The 14,444-nt window shown below is 40.3% G+C and overlaps 1 protein-coding gene across 1 annotated transcript in view; it reads left to right on the top strand.

The window, feature by feature from the left end:
- LOC134577420 (NXPE family member 2-like) overlaps positions 1 to 14,444 on the top strand; it is a 95,042-nt gene that overhangs the window by 18,676 nt on the left and 61,922 nt on the right. Inside the window, exon 2 of the mRNA XM_063436148.1 lies at positions 9,520 to 10,244. Coding sequence (XP_063292218.1) covers positions 9,520 to 10,244 — 725 coding nt within the window. The remainder of the gene's footprint in view (positions 1 to 9,519; positions 10,245 to 14,444) is intronic.

Genomic DNA, 14,444 nt, shown 5'->3' with positions numbered 1-14,444 from the left:
ATTTATTGGGCTCTATATTCTGACTTCCCTCAGATTCTAAGGTTTTGATATCTGTCTCTATTTGTTCTCTACCTTGCTTTTCAAATTCAATTATTAATTTCATAAGGTTTTGTGAGCATGTGTCTAAGATTAAGTCCCATTTTTTTAGGAATTCCTCATTATCTATACCACATGCAGGGATTTTTTCCACTCTCAATCCCCTAGGGATTAATCCCTCTTTAAGGTAGCTTTCCAGATAGGACACTTCCCACCATTTTTTTGTTTCTTTTACCATTAAGCGTTCTAATTTGGTAAAGTAATAATTATCAGAATCTCTTAAAGGGATATTATCTATATTTTGGTGAAACATTTTTTCAAATCTAACATTTCTACCCCTTTGTATATTTGCAAATGAGTAAGTTGCCATAACGGTTGTGTCACAATAGTGAGGATAATAATATACAAACAAAAACAACAAGATGTGTGAACACAACCCAGTGAAAAGAAAATATAAATGAAAGCAAACCAGGACTTCCCCTATATCATAGGTGGAGTATCCAGGTAGATCCCCGAAGACTTCCTCTTGTCTTCAATAGGTATATGCAAATAGGATAGGGGACAATCTGCTAAATACAAATAAAACAAAACAACATAGCGTATAACTGTGTGGAGACTCTTTTTATTTTCATTTTTATTTTTATTCATATAATTCAACATTTTTTCTAATATATTCACTTATTTAGAGATATATATACCTCTTTTCTATAAGAAGAATGAGACAAAGGTGCAATGAAAATGGGTTTCACCAACTACAGTATCATCTGTACATCATATGTATAATGTATATTACACTGTAATTGTATGAGATGTCTAGTTAAAGATTCCTTTATATAGTCTTAGGTATACAAAAAATATATATTTTTTGGTATGAGTTATATAAATTGTACACAGATGTAAAACAAGGAAAAACATATGTCTTTATATAGATTTGCATTCTTCATTTGTGAAAATGGGTTACATACTAAGAGATTTATAAACTCAGATTGTAATGTAAATATATATTTTCTTCGTTTTTTACTTTACATCTACCTTGTAAAGATAGTGCCTTCCAGAGAACTCTTTTAACTGTTTCCCTTTCCCCCTCCCCGTTTTGTCCACCCACTTGTATATACTTTGAGTCAGTGTAATAGAATGAGTGAACAACGATCACGACCCACTTCCGGGTCTGTGAAACGCAAAGTGGAACGCACGCAACGCACGCGATGACGTCATCCGGTCCCGTGGAACGCACGCAACGTACGTGATGACGTCATCCGGCCCCATGCCGCGAAAATGAAAATCGAACACCAGCTGAAAGAACTTCAACACTGAATGGGGATGTATAAAAGGACTGTGGGAGGGATATATTTTATTGCTGCTATTGTATTTTACTGCACTTTATTGACACCAAGTCCCTGAGGAAGTCCAAGCTAAGGACGAAACGCGTAGGACGCTTTATGGTGACATGCTGTTTGTTTTAAACTTGAATGTAAGTTATTAAATACTTTTTTCCTCATACTCTGGAAGTGCACTACATTTTTTGTATATATTTTCCCTTTCTTGAGATATATACATCTATGGATTGATGAAATTGTGAGGAGGGACAACACTCTGGACACTGAAGGAAAAATATATCACTCAAGGCTGTTTTATCTCCACAAATTTGTGAGTGACCAATTATGAATACATAACAGTGCCAGTCTCCACACAGTTATACGCTATGTTGTTTTGTTTTATTTGTATTTAGCAGATTGTCCCCTATCCTATTTGCATATCCAAAAATCATGCTAATCCGTTCAGCCGTTCGAGAGTTAGCTGGAAGTCTCTTTTGACTGACCGCACGCACATTTTCCTGCCCACAGATTTGGGCTGTGTGGCCGGTCTATTCATCACAGTTCAAATGCTGTTCGAATGCAAGAATGGCAGCAGTTCGTGCAAATAGGTAATGTTAATATGTGGCGTTCGTATAGTCGAACACCGTTCGAATACTGTCGGAGCATCAAAGTCACAGAGAAGGTAAAACTTCAGCCGTGTTCGTGCCGTCGACTATCCGATTTTAGTTCCATGAACTCGATGGCAAAACACTGCTGACCACGTTCGGCTGCATCTGAAGTGCCATAGCAAAAGTACAGTAGATCTTTTCCCAGAGCATTTAAAGGGCCAGAAACAGTCTAATAAAAGTCCATAAGCCCAATTAACGTTTTTAAAGCGCAATACATCCCAGGGGCCATAGTCACAAGGCAAGAGACTGGCCAAGCAGGCCTCTCCAGGAACAAGTGCCGAAGCGCACTTCGTCACACCTGTAAATAAAGCCACTTCAGTTAACCCTGGCAATCGTCTCCTATCTGACCTGATTGAGAACATGACACATAGATGCTCAGAAGTCCATAATGTAAAATATAAACATATAGACATAAAATACAAGTGGTTAGATGACACCGAAAAGAGCCTTAAGACTTCAGACCTATTTAGCTATAAAAACTCAATAAATGGGGGTGGTGCCTGACTGCTAAGCTGTGCAGACATGTTTCACTAAAGCTCCTCTAAACTTGGCATAAAGCTCTTGATTTCTAGCTCCTAAACAGTGGATATTGAGACCCAGTTTGATCTGTTGGTTCGTGGAACCATCAAGGCATATTTTCTGCTAACAAGAATTGTCAACTTACCTTATTTTGTTGTGTCTTGAAGGCTGCGGGCTAGTTGTCCATTCCGGCCGAGGAAGCGTCTGATCCCAGGCTTGCCGTGTCACTGAGCCATCAAAAAAAAAAAACACCGGTTGTACTGGTGGGGTGATCTTGGTCTACCCTTGGAGGCTCCACTGCAGCACTAGAGCTACACGATGCTGCTGTGAGAAATAGACAGACGACAATGTCACACTTAAGATGGTGGATGGAGCAAGCTCCCCTGATCCGTACAGGGAAAAATATTTAACTCTGTCTACACTAGACAGAATCTTCAAAGACTTCTGGCTCAGGTTAACCACCCGAAAGCACCACCCTGACCAGCGAAAACTCCCTGATGATACACCTCCGAGTCTGCCGTCCAATGCACAAAAGGAGGCTGTGACTCCGATACCTGAGCAGGCTCGACTAGAGCAAAGGCGACAGCTGAAGCTCAGAGTGGAGAAGGCCATGTGCAGACCCCTGGTGGACATTGAGCAGAAAACTCAGTAGTTGGCCATGACCCCTTCTTTGAACCTGATCCGACCTGTGAGGCGGCAATGGGCAAAACCCATATGGGAGACAGCTGTGTACAGCTCGGTGGGCGGCAGTGCATGGAAGTCATGGTAATTGGAAGTTACTTGGGGTACTTTGTCACTTTCACCCGACACATCAGATCTTGGATGATCTGAGAGGAGGAGACCAGGACTCTCAATGGCATTGTGCTGCCCAATTATACCATTCACACTGTTGCCTGTTGAGCACCTGTCTTGTTTACTGGTTTTACTATTATGGTAATCGCTAGACATGTGCTTTAGTTTTCAGACAAATACGATTTAGTCCGAAAAAATTTTTTTTTCGTATTTGTTTACTAAAATGTAAACAAAAGCCCTACATACAAAATATAAACAAAATAAAAGGGAAAATGACAAATTTTTCGAATGCGCAAAAACACACTAAAAAAAAAAAACCAAGGAGGGAGCCGGAAGCGCTACCAGCTCCCTCCTTGTAATAATATTAATTACTCCCATATTAATAAAAGGTAGGTTAAATCCTCCTGCAGGCCCACCCATGAGCGGCAGGTGGGGACCCTAATTAATTGAAGGGGGACCTAATGTCCCCCCTGGTCCCCACCCATGAGCGGTGGGTGGAGACCCTAAATAAATAAATAATAGTGGGGACCTAATGTCCCCCCCAGGTCCCCACCCATGAGCAGCAGATGGGGACCCTAATTAATTAAAGGGGGACCTAACATCCCCCCTGGTCACCACCCATGAGCGGCAGGTGGGGACCATAAATAATAAAGTGACTATGGGTCCCCGAGCCCGTAGTCACTCCCCCCCCAATAAAAAATACCCTACCTACCCCCCTCACCCTATTGTGCGGGAGGGCCAATAAACTAGCCCTTTAAAATAAAATGTCATACTTACCATTAGATGTCTTCTTTCTTCTATTCGTGTCTTTCTTCAGCCCTCACAACTGTTAAAATAAAATAAAAAAAGAGTACAAAAAAAAGTTACCTTAATTTTTAGTATTGTTTTACTATTATGTCGCTACTAGCCTCTGTGTATAAATCTGCACTACAAAAAGTGATTTAAAAAAAAAAAAAATCAATAAAAAATGACATAAAAAGACAAACTTAAAATAATTAGTTCAGAATCAGAGGTCAAAAGAGAAAAATTTATAAAGATAGAACATAAGATAAAACGTTGAATGAGAATAAAATTTAGCAAGAAAGAAATAGTTTTTAGTTAAAAAGCCAAAATGTATCCAAAATGGATATTCATATCCTCATAGGAAACAAACCATGTCAAAGTCTACATTTAGTCCTTGTGGCTGCATGGTTTTTAGGGTGTATATCCAAAACCCTCTCTCTGTCTCAGTTTAGTGACCAAATCAGCTACTCTTTCATCAAGTGAAAAGTTTTCTATGCCTACACAAGAGAAATTACCAAAATTACAACTTTTTGACATTTGTTGCAATGTAGTGGCACTGAATGTAATTAATTTATTTTTCATATTGTTTCAATGCTTTAAAGGGGTCTGGTTGTCCTACCGGTGTATTGTACCCGGCATCCACATGTTAATAGATGCACCACATGCGTGGTATTACATGTTATTTGGTCCTTGATCTTAAATGACTCACAACTTTTGCATAACCCGCACATATAGAAACCTTTATTAAAAGATTATTTTTAGAGGAATTTCTATATGTGCTTGATGCTAAAATATTTTTAAAATCTCATCTAATAAAAGAGGCTAGTGCTTTTTCAAGATTTTCTTAATTGTGAAGGCATGGGCATCATACTGTGTATTAAAAGTGAAAGCAAATGTATTATTCGTGACAACGTGGTTAGGTTCCTTGTCTATTAAAAAATAATTTCTATTCATATATAAAACACGTGAAATGAAATTTCTTTATCAATGACATTCTCTGTATAGCCCTTTTCCATAAATTTACTTTTTAAGAGCTTGATCTGAAAAACAATCTTGATCTGTGCAGTTTCTTCATAATCTAGTCAGTTGGCTACAGGGTACTCCCCGCAGCCAAGTAGGGTGTAACTGTTGGCATTTGTGGGCTCTAAAAAGGTTTTAGTTCTTAATATAATTTTTAAGATCTAGAAAATGAATCTCGTTTAAATTAATAGTATGTGTAAAAACTAATGATAATTGATTATCATTAATAAAGGCAATAAAATGATTTAGATTATCTACTGTGCCCTTCCAAATTATTAAAATGTCATCAATATACCTTCCCCAAAGCACCAAGTATGGGTTTTTGGACCAAATATGATTTGTTTCCCAATACTCTAAAAAACAAAATGGCATAGCTTGGTGCGAACTTGGTGCTCATTGTAATTCATTGTAACTGGAGAAAGAAGTCATCAATAAAAAAAGAAAAAAATTGTGTGTCAAGATAAAATGAATACCATCTAGTAAAAATATATTAAAATCCGTAGAGATATCCCTGTCTTTTTCTAAAACCGTTTTGACCGCCAGGAGGCCTAAACTAAACTATGTTCTATAATGGTGTAGAAAAAAAGGGAGGGATTCCCACTCTCATCACCTGTAGACCTTGATGCACTGTACCTAGGTCTGACAAATCCTGAAGGGATCGAAACGTTGCTTTATCTGTCATGTTTTTTCAATATATCTGCTGATGTATGAAGACCCTGAGTGCCTGGACTACTTTGCTGTTACTATAATGGTGTAGAGTGATGTGATGTCTTTATTAAGCTAACACAACAGAGCACAAACCATTAATATATAGGGTATCTCATTAACAATCAATACAAAGTCAATTAACAACCAATCAATATACAAAATTGTGTATTATAGCAAATAAAATTGCAAAATAACCATACAAGGTATCATATTATATTGTGCATGCTGAAAACAGAGGTAATTAACAATCCATCTAAGTGGGTATAATTACTTGATAATTACCTAATCATGCTAAGTTTCATTAGACCGTCCATTTACGGAGAATTCCTGCCTCCTTAATACAAGGTCTTCAAGTGTCTAAAATTAATCTACCTCTGCAAATTGTGGAGTGCCCACGGAAGACTTTGAGGGTCAAAACTGTTGAGAATGCGATCGAAACATGGCAAAAAGCTATTTAAAAAGGACTTATAATAAAAGACTATTAGCAAACTGGTCACAGATGCATGCACAGCCATCCACAAAATAAAATACAATATTATACTAATATACAGTTGCAAGAAAAAGTATGTGAACCCTTTGGAATGATATGGATTTCTGCACAAATTGGTCATACAATGTGATCTGATCATCATCTAAGTCACAACAATAGACAATCACAGTCTGCTTAAACTAATAACACACAAAGAATGAAATGTTGCCATGTTTTTATTGAACACACCATGTAAACATTCACAGTGCAGGTGGAAAACGTATGTGAACCCTTGGATTTAATAACTGGTTGAACCTCCTTTGGCAGCAATAACTTCAACCAAACGTTTCCTGTAGTTGCAGATCAGACATGCACAACGATCAGGAGTAATTCTTGACCATTACTCTTTACAGAACGGTTTCAGTTCAACAATATTCTTGGGATGTCTGGTGTGAATCGCTTTCTTGAGATCATGCCACAGCATCTCAATTGGGTTGAGGTCAGGACTCTGACTGGGGCACTTCAGAAGGCATATTTTCTTCTGTTTAAGCCATTCTGTTGTTGATTTACTTCTATGCTTTGGGTCATTGTCCTGTTGCAACACCCATCCTCTGTTGAGCTTCAGCTGGTAGACAGATGGCCTTAAGTTCTCCTGCAAAATGTCTTGATAAACTTGGGAATTCATTTTTCCTTCCATGATAGCAATCCGTCCAGGCCCTGACGCAGCAAAGCAGCCCCAAACCATGATGCCCCCACCACCATACTTCACAGTTGGGATAAGGTTTTGATGTTGGTGTGCTGTGCCTCTTTTTCGCCACACATAGTGTTGTGTGTTTCTTCCAAACAACTCAACTTTGGTTTAATCTGTCCACAGAATATTTTGCCAGTACTGCTGTTGAACATCCAGGTGCTCTTGTGCACACTGTAAACGTGCAACAATGTTTTGTTTGGACAGCAGTGGCTTCCTCTGTGGTATCCTCCCATGAAATCCATTCTTGTTTAGTGTTTTACGTATTGTAGATTCGCTAACAGGGATGTTAGCATTTGCCAGTGACTTTTGTAAGTCTTTAGCTGACACTCTAGGATTCTTCTTCACCTCATTGAGCAGTCTGCGCTGTGCTCTTGCAGTCATCTTTACAGGTCGACCACTCCTAGGGAGAGTAGCAGCAGTGCTGAACTTTCTCCATTTATAGACAATTTGTCTTACCGTGGACTGATGAACAGCAAGGCTTTTGGAGATACTTTTATAACCCTTTCCAGCTTCATGCAAGTCAACAATTCTTAATCGTAGGTCTTCTGAGAGCTCTTTTGTGCGAGGCATCATTCACATCAGGCAATGCTTCTTGTGAAAAGCAAACCCAGAACTGGTGTGTGTTTTTTATAGGGCAGGCCAGCTGTAACCAACACCGCCAATCTCATCTCATTGATTGGACTCCAGTTGGCTGACATCTCACTCCAATTAGCTCTTGGAGATGTCATTAGTCTAGGGGTTCACATACTTTTTCCACCTGCACTGTAAATGTTTACATGGTGTGTTCAATAAAAACATGGCAACATTTCATTCTTTGTGTGTTATTAGTTTAAGCAGACTGTGATTGTCTATTGTTGTGACTTAGATGATGATCAGATCACATTTTATGACCAATTTGTGCAGAAATCCATATCATTCCAAAGGGTTCACATACTTTTTTATTACAACTGTAGGTTACAAATTTTACTTTAAAAAGAAAAACATTATTACACTTTATAGAAATATCCAATGGTAGCATTTTTTGCTACTATATGTAAATATGCTCTGAATATAAACCTGGCGTATGTTGAAACTTTTTTGGCTAGGAACTGATAATTATAACTTTTTAAATGTTAAATGTGGATCCTTTGTAAATAGATATTCCTATAAAGTGTTATAGTGTTTTTTAAAAAGTAAAATGTGTAACCTATATTAGTATAATATTGTATTTTTATTTATTTTGTGGATGGCTCTGCATGCATCTGTGACCAGTTTGCAGTTTGTACTCCATTAACATGGTTTTTAATTCTCTATTAAAAATCTCATTGGGGTTAGATATTTTTTTCTAAGTTACTTTGTCCCCGAAGAGTCTATCTGATTCTTTAAATAAAATTCAATGGGCATAACAAAAATTCCTCCCCCTTTGTCCGCACTCTTTATTACAATATCCTTTCTATTTTTCAGTTGTTTTATTTCTCAAGTTTAAGGTCAAGCTTGCTGATATCTCTATTGACCATTTAAAAAAAAAATGCTTCTATTTGGTGTCATTTCTCATTTGGACAGAAAGTAGACTTAGATTTAAAAATGTGATTGGTTGCATCTATGTCTCTGTAACACGTAGCTTTTGTATTTATGTCTCTGTTTAAAAAAAACATATTTTTTCTAAAAACATCAATAAAGACATCTGCTGAACAAATGTATTTAAGTCAATAAATAGATTAAAAGGGTTGGCTGAAACATTCGGGTAAAACTTTAGTCCTGTTTCTAAAATGAGGATCTCATTTAAATTAAGAACTGCGTCCGAGATGATAAAAATACCCCTTGATTGTGCAATTTTCATCAATCTGATTGTATCTTCTTCTTGCTCAATTGCCTTCTCTTCTGACTATTACTAGCCCCCATCCATGAAATCAGTATATAATAAAATAGCTAATACTTTCCTCCATTCTAGTGCCAAGCTCCTCCTCATCTCGATGGTCATCCAGTGATGTCACTTTCCTGATTTGAGTGGGAGTGATGCCACAAAGAGATGTCAAGGGGGATGGGCTGAGGAGAGGACATGCTGTTGTCTGTCACCTGCCTGCTGTGTGTGCAGACATACACCAAACATGCACAGAACTGTCTACGCCAGCTCAGAACTCTTGTTGCCAGAGGTTTATCTCCACCACTGGCAACGTCATAAAGGCATTATTAGCTAGCCTAGGAACAAGTTTATCTCTGTATGTGCTGCATTTCATAGCAAAACTCTCCACATGCAGGATCCAATCCCAATGATCTCTTCAAATCACTGAAGTGGTAATGGTGCTTGGAGTTATCATTTACCTTTTTTTTTCACCAGGTAAGAGGTTGGTTTAAGTTATGAAGGTTAGCAAAAGCATTTTTTTTTTTTTTACTCAATGTTCTTTTTTTCAAACTGAAGTTAATTTACAAATAGCCACCAATTTTTTTTTAATCATAACTTATTTGTTCTTTTACAAGATCCCTGCCTTTGTCCAGTTCAAGATAAACTGTGATGCGGTGCAAGACCATGAAATACAGAAGGAGGAAGGCATATGGAAGGAGACAACTGAACTGCAACTTGAAGTAAATAAAATCTTAAACAAAATTGACACCATGATTCCAAAGATCACTTTCTCCCACTTTGACAACACAACTGATGCTCGCAAGAGCATGGCCACACTAGTCAATCCTAGAGACAAATATTGTGTTGGAGACTCTCTAGTTGTCAAGGTTGATATGTTTGATCATGTGGGCAAGAGGAAGACCCATGGAGGAGACTTTCTTATGGCAAGAATATTTTCCTCTAATGTTAAAGCTGGTGCATCTGGAAGAATTGAGGATTTAGAAAATGGAACATATAACATTCACTTTACACTATTTTGGCCGGGTGTAGTTAACTTTTCCATCCATATGATCCATCCGAGTGAAGGTGTCTCAGCCTTGTGGCAAGCAAGAAATAAAGGATATGGCTATGTAAATTACACAGGGAAATTTGTTAGTCATGGGAAAGTGGTCAATATGAAGTGTGGGTTTAATTTAAATGGAACACAAGAACTGTGTGAATATTCAGATCTCAAAGAAGAGGAGCATTTCTATTGTATGAAACCTGAGAATATGTCATGTGGATTGTTGGTCCAGATGATGAGTCTGTTTGTAGACTCACACTCCTATTTACGTAATTCAGAAAAGCAACTTTTTAACAGGTAAGAAAAATATATTTTATTTCTCTGCTGTGAATACATACTAATTGGTATACAGATATAGCCATCAGATGCAATTAGTCAATCAATCTTTATTTAAGATGCACCATTTAGCTTTCACCCAACTGGAAATTCAGAGCATCTTGCAAAGTTTGTTCTTTCTATAGATTTCCTAGCGAGGAAGCTGTAAATAGGCAAATTGTATTCACAAGTAAGGGCTTATAGATCATATAAAGTATAAATAGTTATCAGTACAAAAGTAGTATATCATCAAGCCAATACATTTGTATGTAGCATATATCACATTTAAATGGTTACTCCAATCAAACAATGTTTTTGATTATAGTAATCATTACTGGCATAGTCCCACTATCAACAAAAAAAAAAAAGAAAGAGAAAGAGAGAAAGAAAGAAAGGAAAACATATCTGTGTTCCAGCACTTAGACCAAGTTGTCTTGGCAGCCTGATTTCAAACTGAAATGTTGCACATACAAACGCCAACCATAATGGCCACTTCAAATCACGTAAATTGTTATAGTGCTTAGAGTAACCCTTTGAAGAACACTCAAAGCACCATAACTACTACAGTGCACTCTAGGTGATTATGGTGCCAGGAGTGCGCTAGCACCCCACTCCATTCTAAGTAGTCAAACCATTTTAGAACAGTTGGAAGATACTGCTTGGAAGCTTATGATAGCTCTTTTGAGCTAAGCCCTGCAGTAAGGAGACAAGCTCATTGGTTGAGAGGGTCAGGTGATTGTAGTGGTGGCAGGGAATGACACTGGACGTACCCTAAGTAAGAAGTCGAACCTTTCTAAAATGCTTTGACTACTTACAATGGGGGAGTCAGGGGACTGCTGATACCATAACCACTACAAGGCACTCTGGTGCTTATGGCACTTTGAAAATAATTTAATAAAAGATGACGGGCCGTGAGCTTGCTATTTGAGATAATGGTAGTTGAGTTTAAAGGTAACAGAAGAGAAATGGGGAGATTATGTTTGGGGACTTGAAGGATCAATATCAGATAGATAATTGGAAGATGCACATAGAAAATCATGAGATTTGTTATAAGTATCACTGCATATTAGTGAAACAGGACAAAAAGGTTTAATTTGAAATCAGAGCTGCATTCTTACTATTTGCTTAGTGTATTCAGAAATATCTGAATATAGTTTGAATTCAAATCATGGTCAGTAAAAGAAAATGCAAATAAGCATTAGCTGATGACAGCTTCCAGTCTGCTGCAATATATATAGTGTGCTGGATTGATAGGAGAAAAAAATATGATCTATGACTTTGGGCCACTCTAAATGTTCCTTTTAATATAAACATGACCTATATTCAGGCACTAAAAGGACACGATAGTCCCCAAAACAACCGTAGCTTAGCTGAAGCCTTTTGTGTATAGACCAGGCCCGGACTGGCCATCGGGCAAACCGGGCAAATGCCCGGTTGGCCGCGATGGCCACGGGCCGAGGCCGGGGGGATCCAGCCGGTCTATGCAGGGCCGGCGCTATCTGAGCGCCGGCCCCGCTGTGTTGCATGTAGGGCCGGTGGGGAGATCAAAGATCTCCCTCACCGGCCCACATGCTGTCAAATGCGGCCGCCGGCTGGGAGAGAGAGGGAGGGAGCCAGCCTGGAGAGGCGGACCCGGCGGAGCTCTAACTTGCAGCTCCGCCGGGTTTCTCGCGAGATCCGGGCCGTTGCCATGGCAACCGGCCGGGTCTCGCGAGAGTGATCTCTAGCCCCACAGGCTAGAGTTCACTTACCACGAGGACCACCAGGGATGGATGTCAGCGCCCCCCCCCCCCTTCCAGGCTACAGGTAAGAAGGGAAGGGGGGGGATATAATCTTTTTTTTTTGTTGTAATAATAACAAAAAACCTCAATATCGGCATTTACCTGCCTCCCCCCAATACACAATCCTTGCAAACACACACATCACCCTCACCCAGCACCCTAACACTCACACAGCACCCTAACATTCACCCAGCACCCTAACATTCACCCAGCACCCTAACACTCACCCAGCACCCTAACATACTCACCCAGCACCCTAACATACTCACCCAGCACCCTAACATACTCACCCAGCACCCTAACATACTCACCCAACACCCTAACACTCACCCAGCACCCTAACACTCACCCAGCACCCTAACATACTCACCCAGCACCCTAACACTCACCCAGCACCCTAACATACTCACCCAACACCCTAACACTCACCCAGCACCCTAACACTCACCCAGCACCCTAACATTCACCCATCACCCTAACATACTCACCCAGCACCCTAACGCTCACGCAGCACCCTAACGCTCACCCAGCACCCTAGCTCACCCATCACCCTAACATACTCACCCAGCACCCTAACACTCACCCAGCACCCTAACACTCACCCAGCACCCTAACATACTCACCCATCACCCTAACATACTCACCCAGCACCCTAACGCTCACCCAGCACCCTAACGCTCACCCAGCACCCTAGCTCACCCATCACCCTAACATACTCACCCAGCACCCTAACACTCACCCAGCACCCTAACACTCACCCAGCACCCTAACATACTCACCCAACACCCTAACACTCACCCAGCACCCTAACATTCACCCATCACCCTAACATACTCACCCAGCACCCTAACGCTCACCCAGCACCCTAACGCTCACCCAGCACCCTAGCTCACCTATCACCCTAACATACTCACCCAGCACCCTAACGCTCACCCAGCACCCTAACATACTCACCCATCACCCTAACATACTCACCCATCACCCTAACATACTCACCCTTCACCCTAACATACTCACCCAGCACCCTAACATACTCACCCAGCACCCTAACGCTCACCCAGCACCCTAGCTCAAACAGCACCCTAGCTCAAACAGCACCCTAGCTCAAACCGCACCCTAGCTCAAACAGCACCCTAACACTCACACAGCACCCTCACACAGCACCCTAACACACACACACATCACCTTCGCACAGCACCCTAAAACATAGCACCCACACACACAGCGCCCTCACACACATACTGCACCCTCACACACACATAGTGCACCCTCCCACACACACAGCACCTTCCCACACCCACTATACTCCTCACAAATGCACACTACACCCCTCACACACACAGCAGCCCCCAAACACGCTACATCACTCACACACACACTCACTAGATCTCCTATACGCACTCCTTCACACACACTAGATCCCCTACACACAGACGCTGCACCACCTACACACACACACTACATTTCTGACATACACACTCTGGATACCCTATGCACACACTAGATTCCATTTAAGCAAACACATAGTGTCTCCATAAATGGGATACCGTGAGTATCCCAATTATGGAAACCCCTGAGACAAGTTTCAAGCAAACACAACGCAAGCATGTTATTAAATTTGCTTGCGCTGTGCAGAACAAATACAGGGCCCTTTTCTCATGCCCTGGAAGAGCATTGAACCAACATGCTCACTTTGAGATGGGGCGTGCTTGTCATTGGGGATGACAAAACACACCCTATCTGGCCCCGCCCCCTTTTCAGTGGGCCGCTGTGAATAAAAAATGCCCGGGCCGAATTTTTTCCCCAGTCCGGCCCTGGTATAGACCATACTTCAGAAGTCTCACTGCTCAATTCCCTGCCATTTAGGAGTTAAACAACTTTGTTTATACAGTCATAGTCACACCTACCAGTATGTAACTGCACAGACTTCTTTAACACTTCTTGTAAAGTGAGATCTAGAGTTTACACTTGCTTTATTTTACAGCCTGTTTAATTTAGAATGTATTATCTCCTGCAATGTTAATAGCTTTCTAGACCTTGCAGGAGCCTCCTGTGTGATTAAAGTTCAGAGTTTTACAGAGCCGGATATAAAAACGAACACTTAAAAAAAGCAAATGTATTGCCTTTTATTCTCTTACAGTGGAATATGCTCAGAAGCAAGTGTCTGGATATTACTCAGTAATTAGAGTTAAGATAGCCCATAGAGGCACCTGGGGCAGCCCCCTGCCAGTTTGTATGTGGGAAAAGAAATATTTGCAGTATTTTAGGACCACTAAGATTTTCTTTTCTCTGGGGGTGGAGGGGTACGATTACAATAAAATGGGATTAACATATTTCTGAAATTGCCACTGTGTATGTCAAAATAAAAACAAATCGGTATTTAACCCTGGACTGAGCCAAA

The sequence above is a fragment of the Pelobates fuscus genome, chromosome 11 (genome assembly GCF_036172605.1).
Source record: "Pelobates fuscus isolate aPelFus1 chromosome 11, aPelFus1.pri, whole genome shotgun sequence".
NCBI lineage: Eukaryota > Metazoa > Chordata > Amphibia > Anura > Pelobatidae > Pelobates > Pelobates fuscus.
The sequence above is the reverse complement of the archived record's forward strand: the minus strand, read 5'-3'. Positions and strand labels throughout refer to the sequence as shown.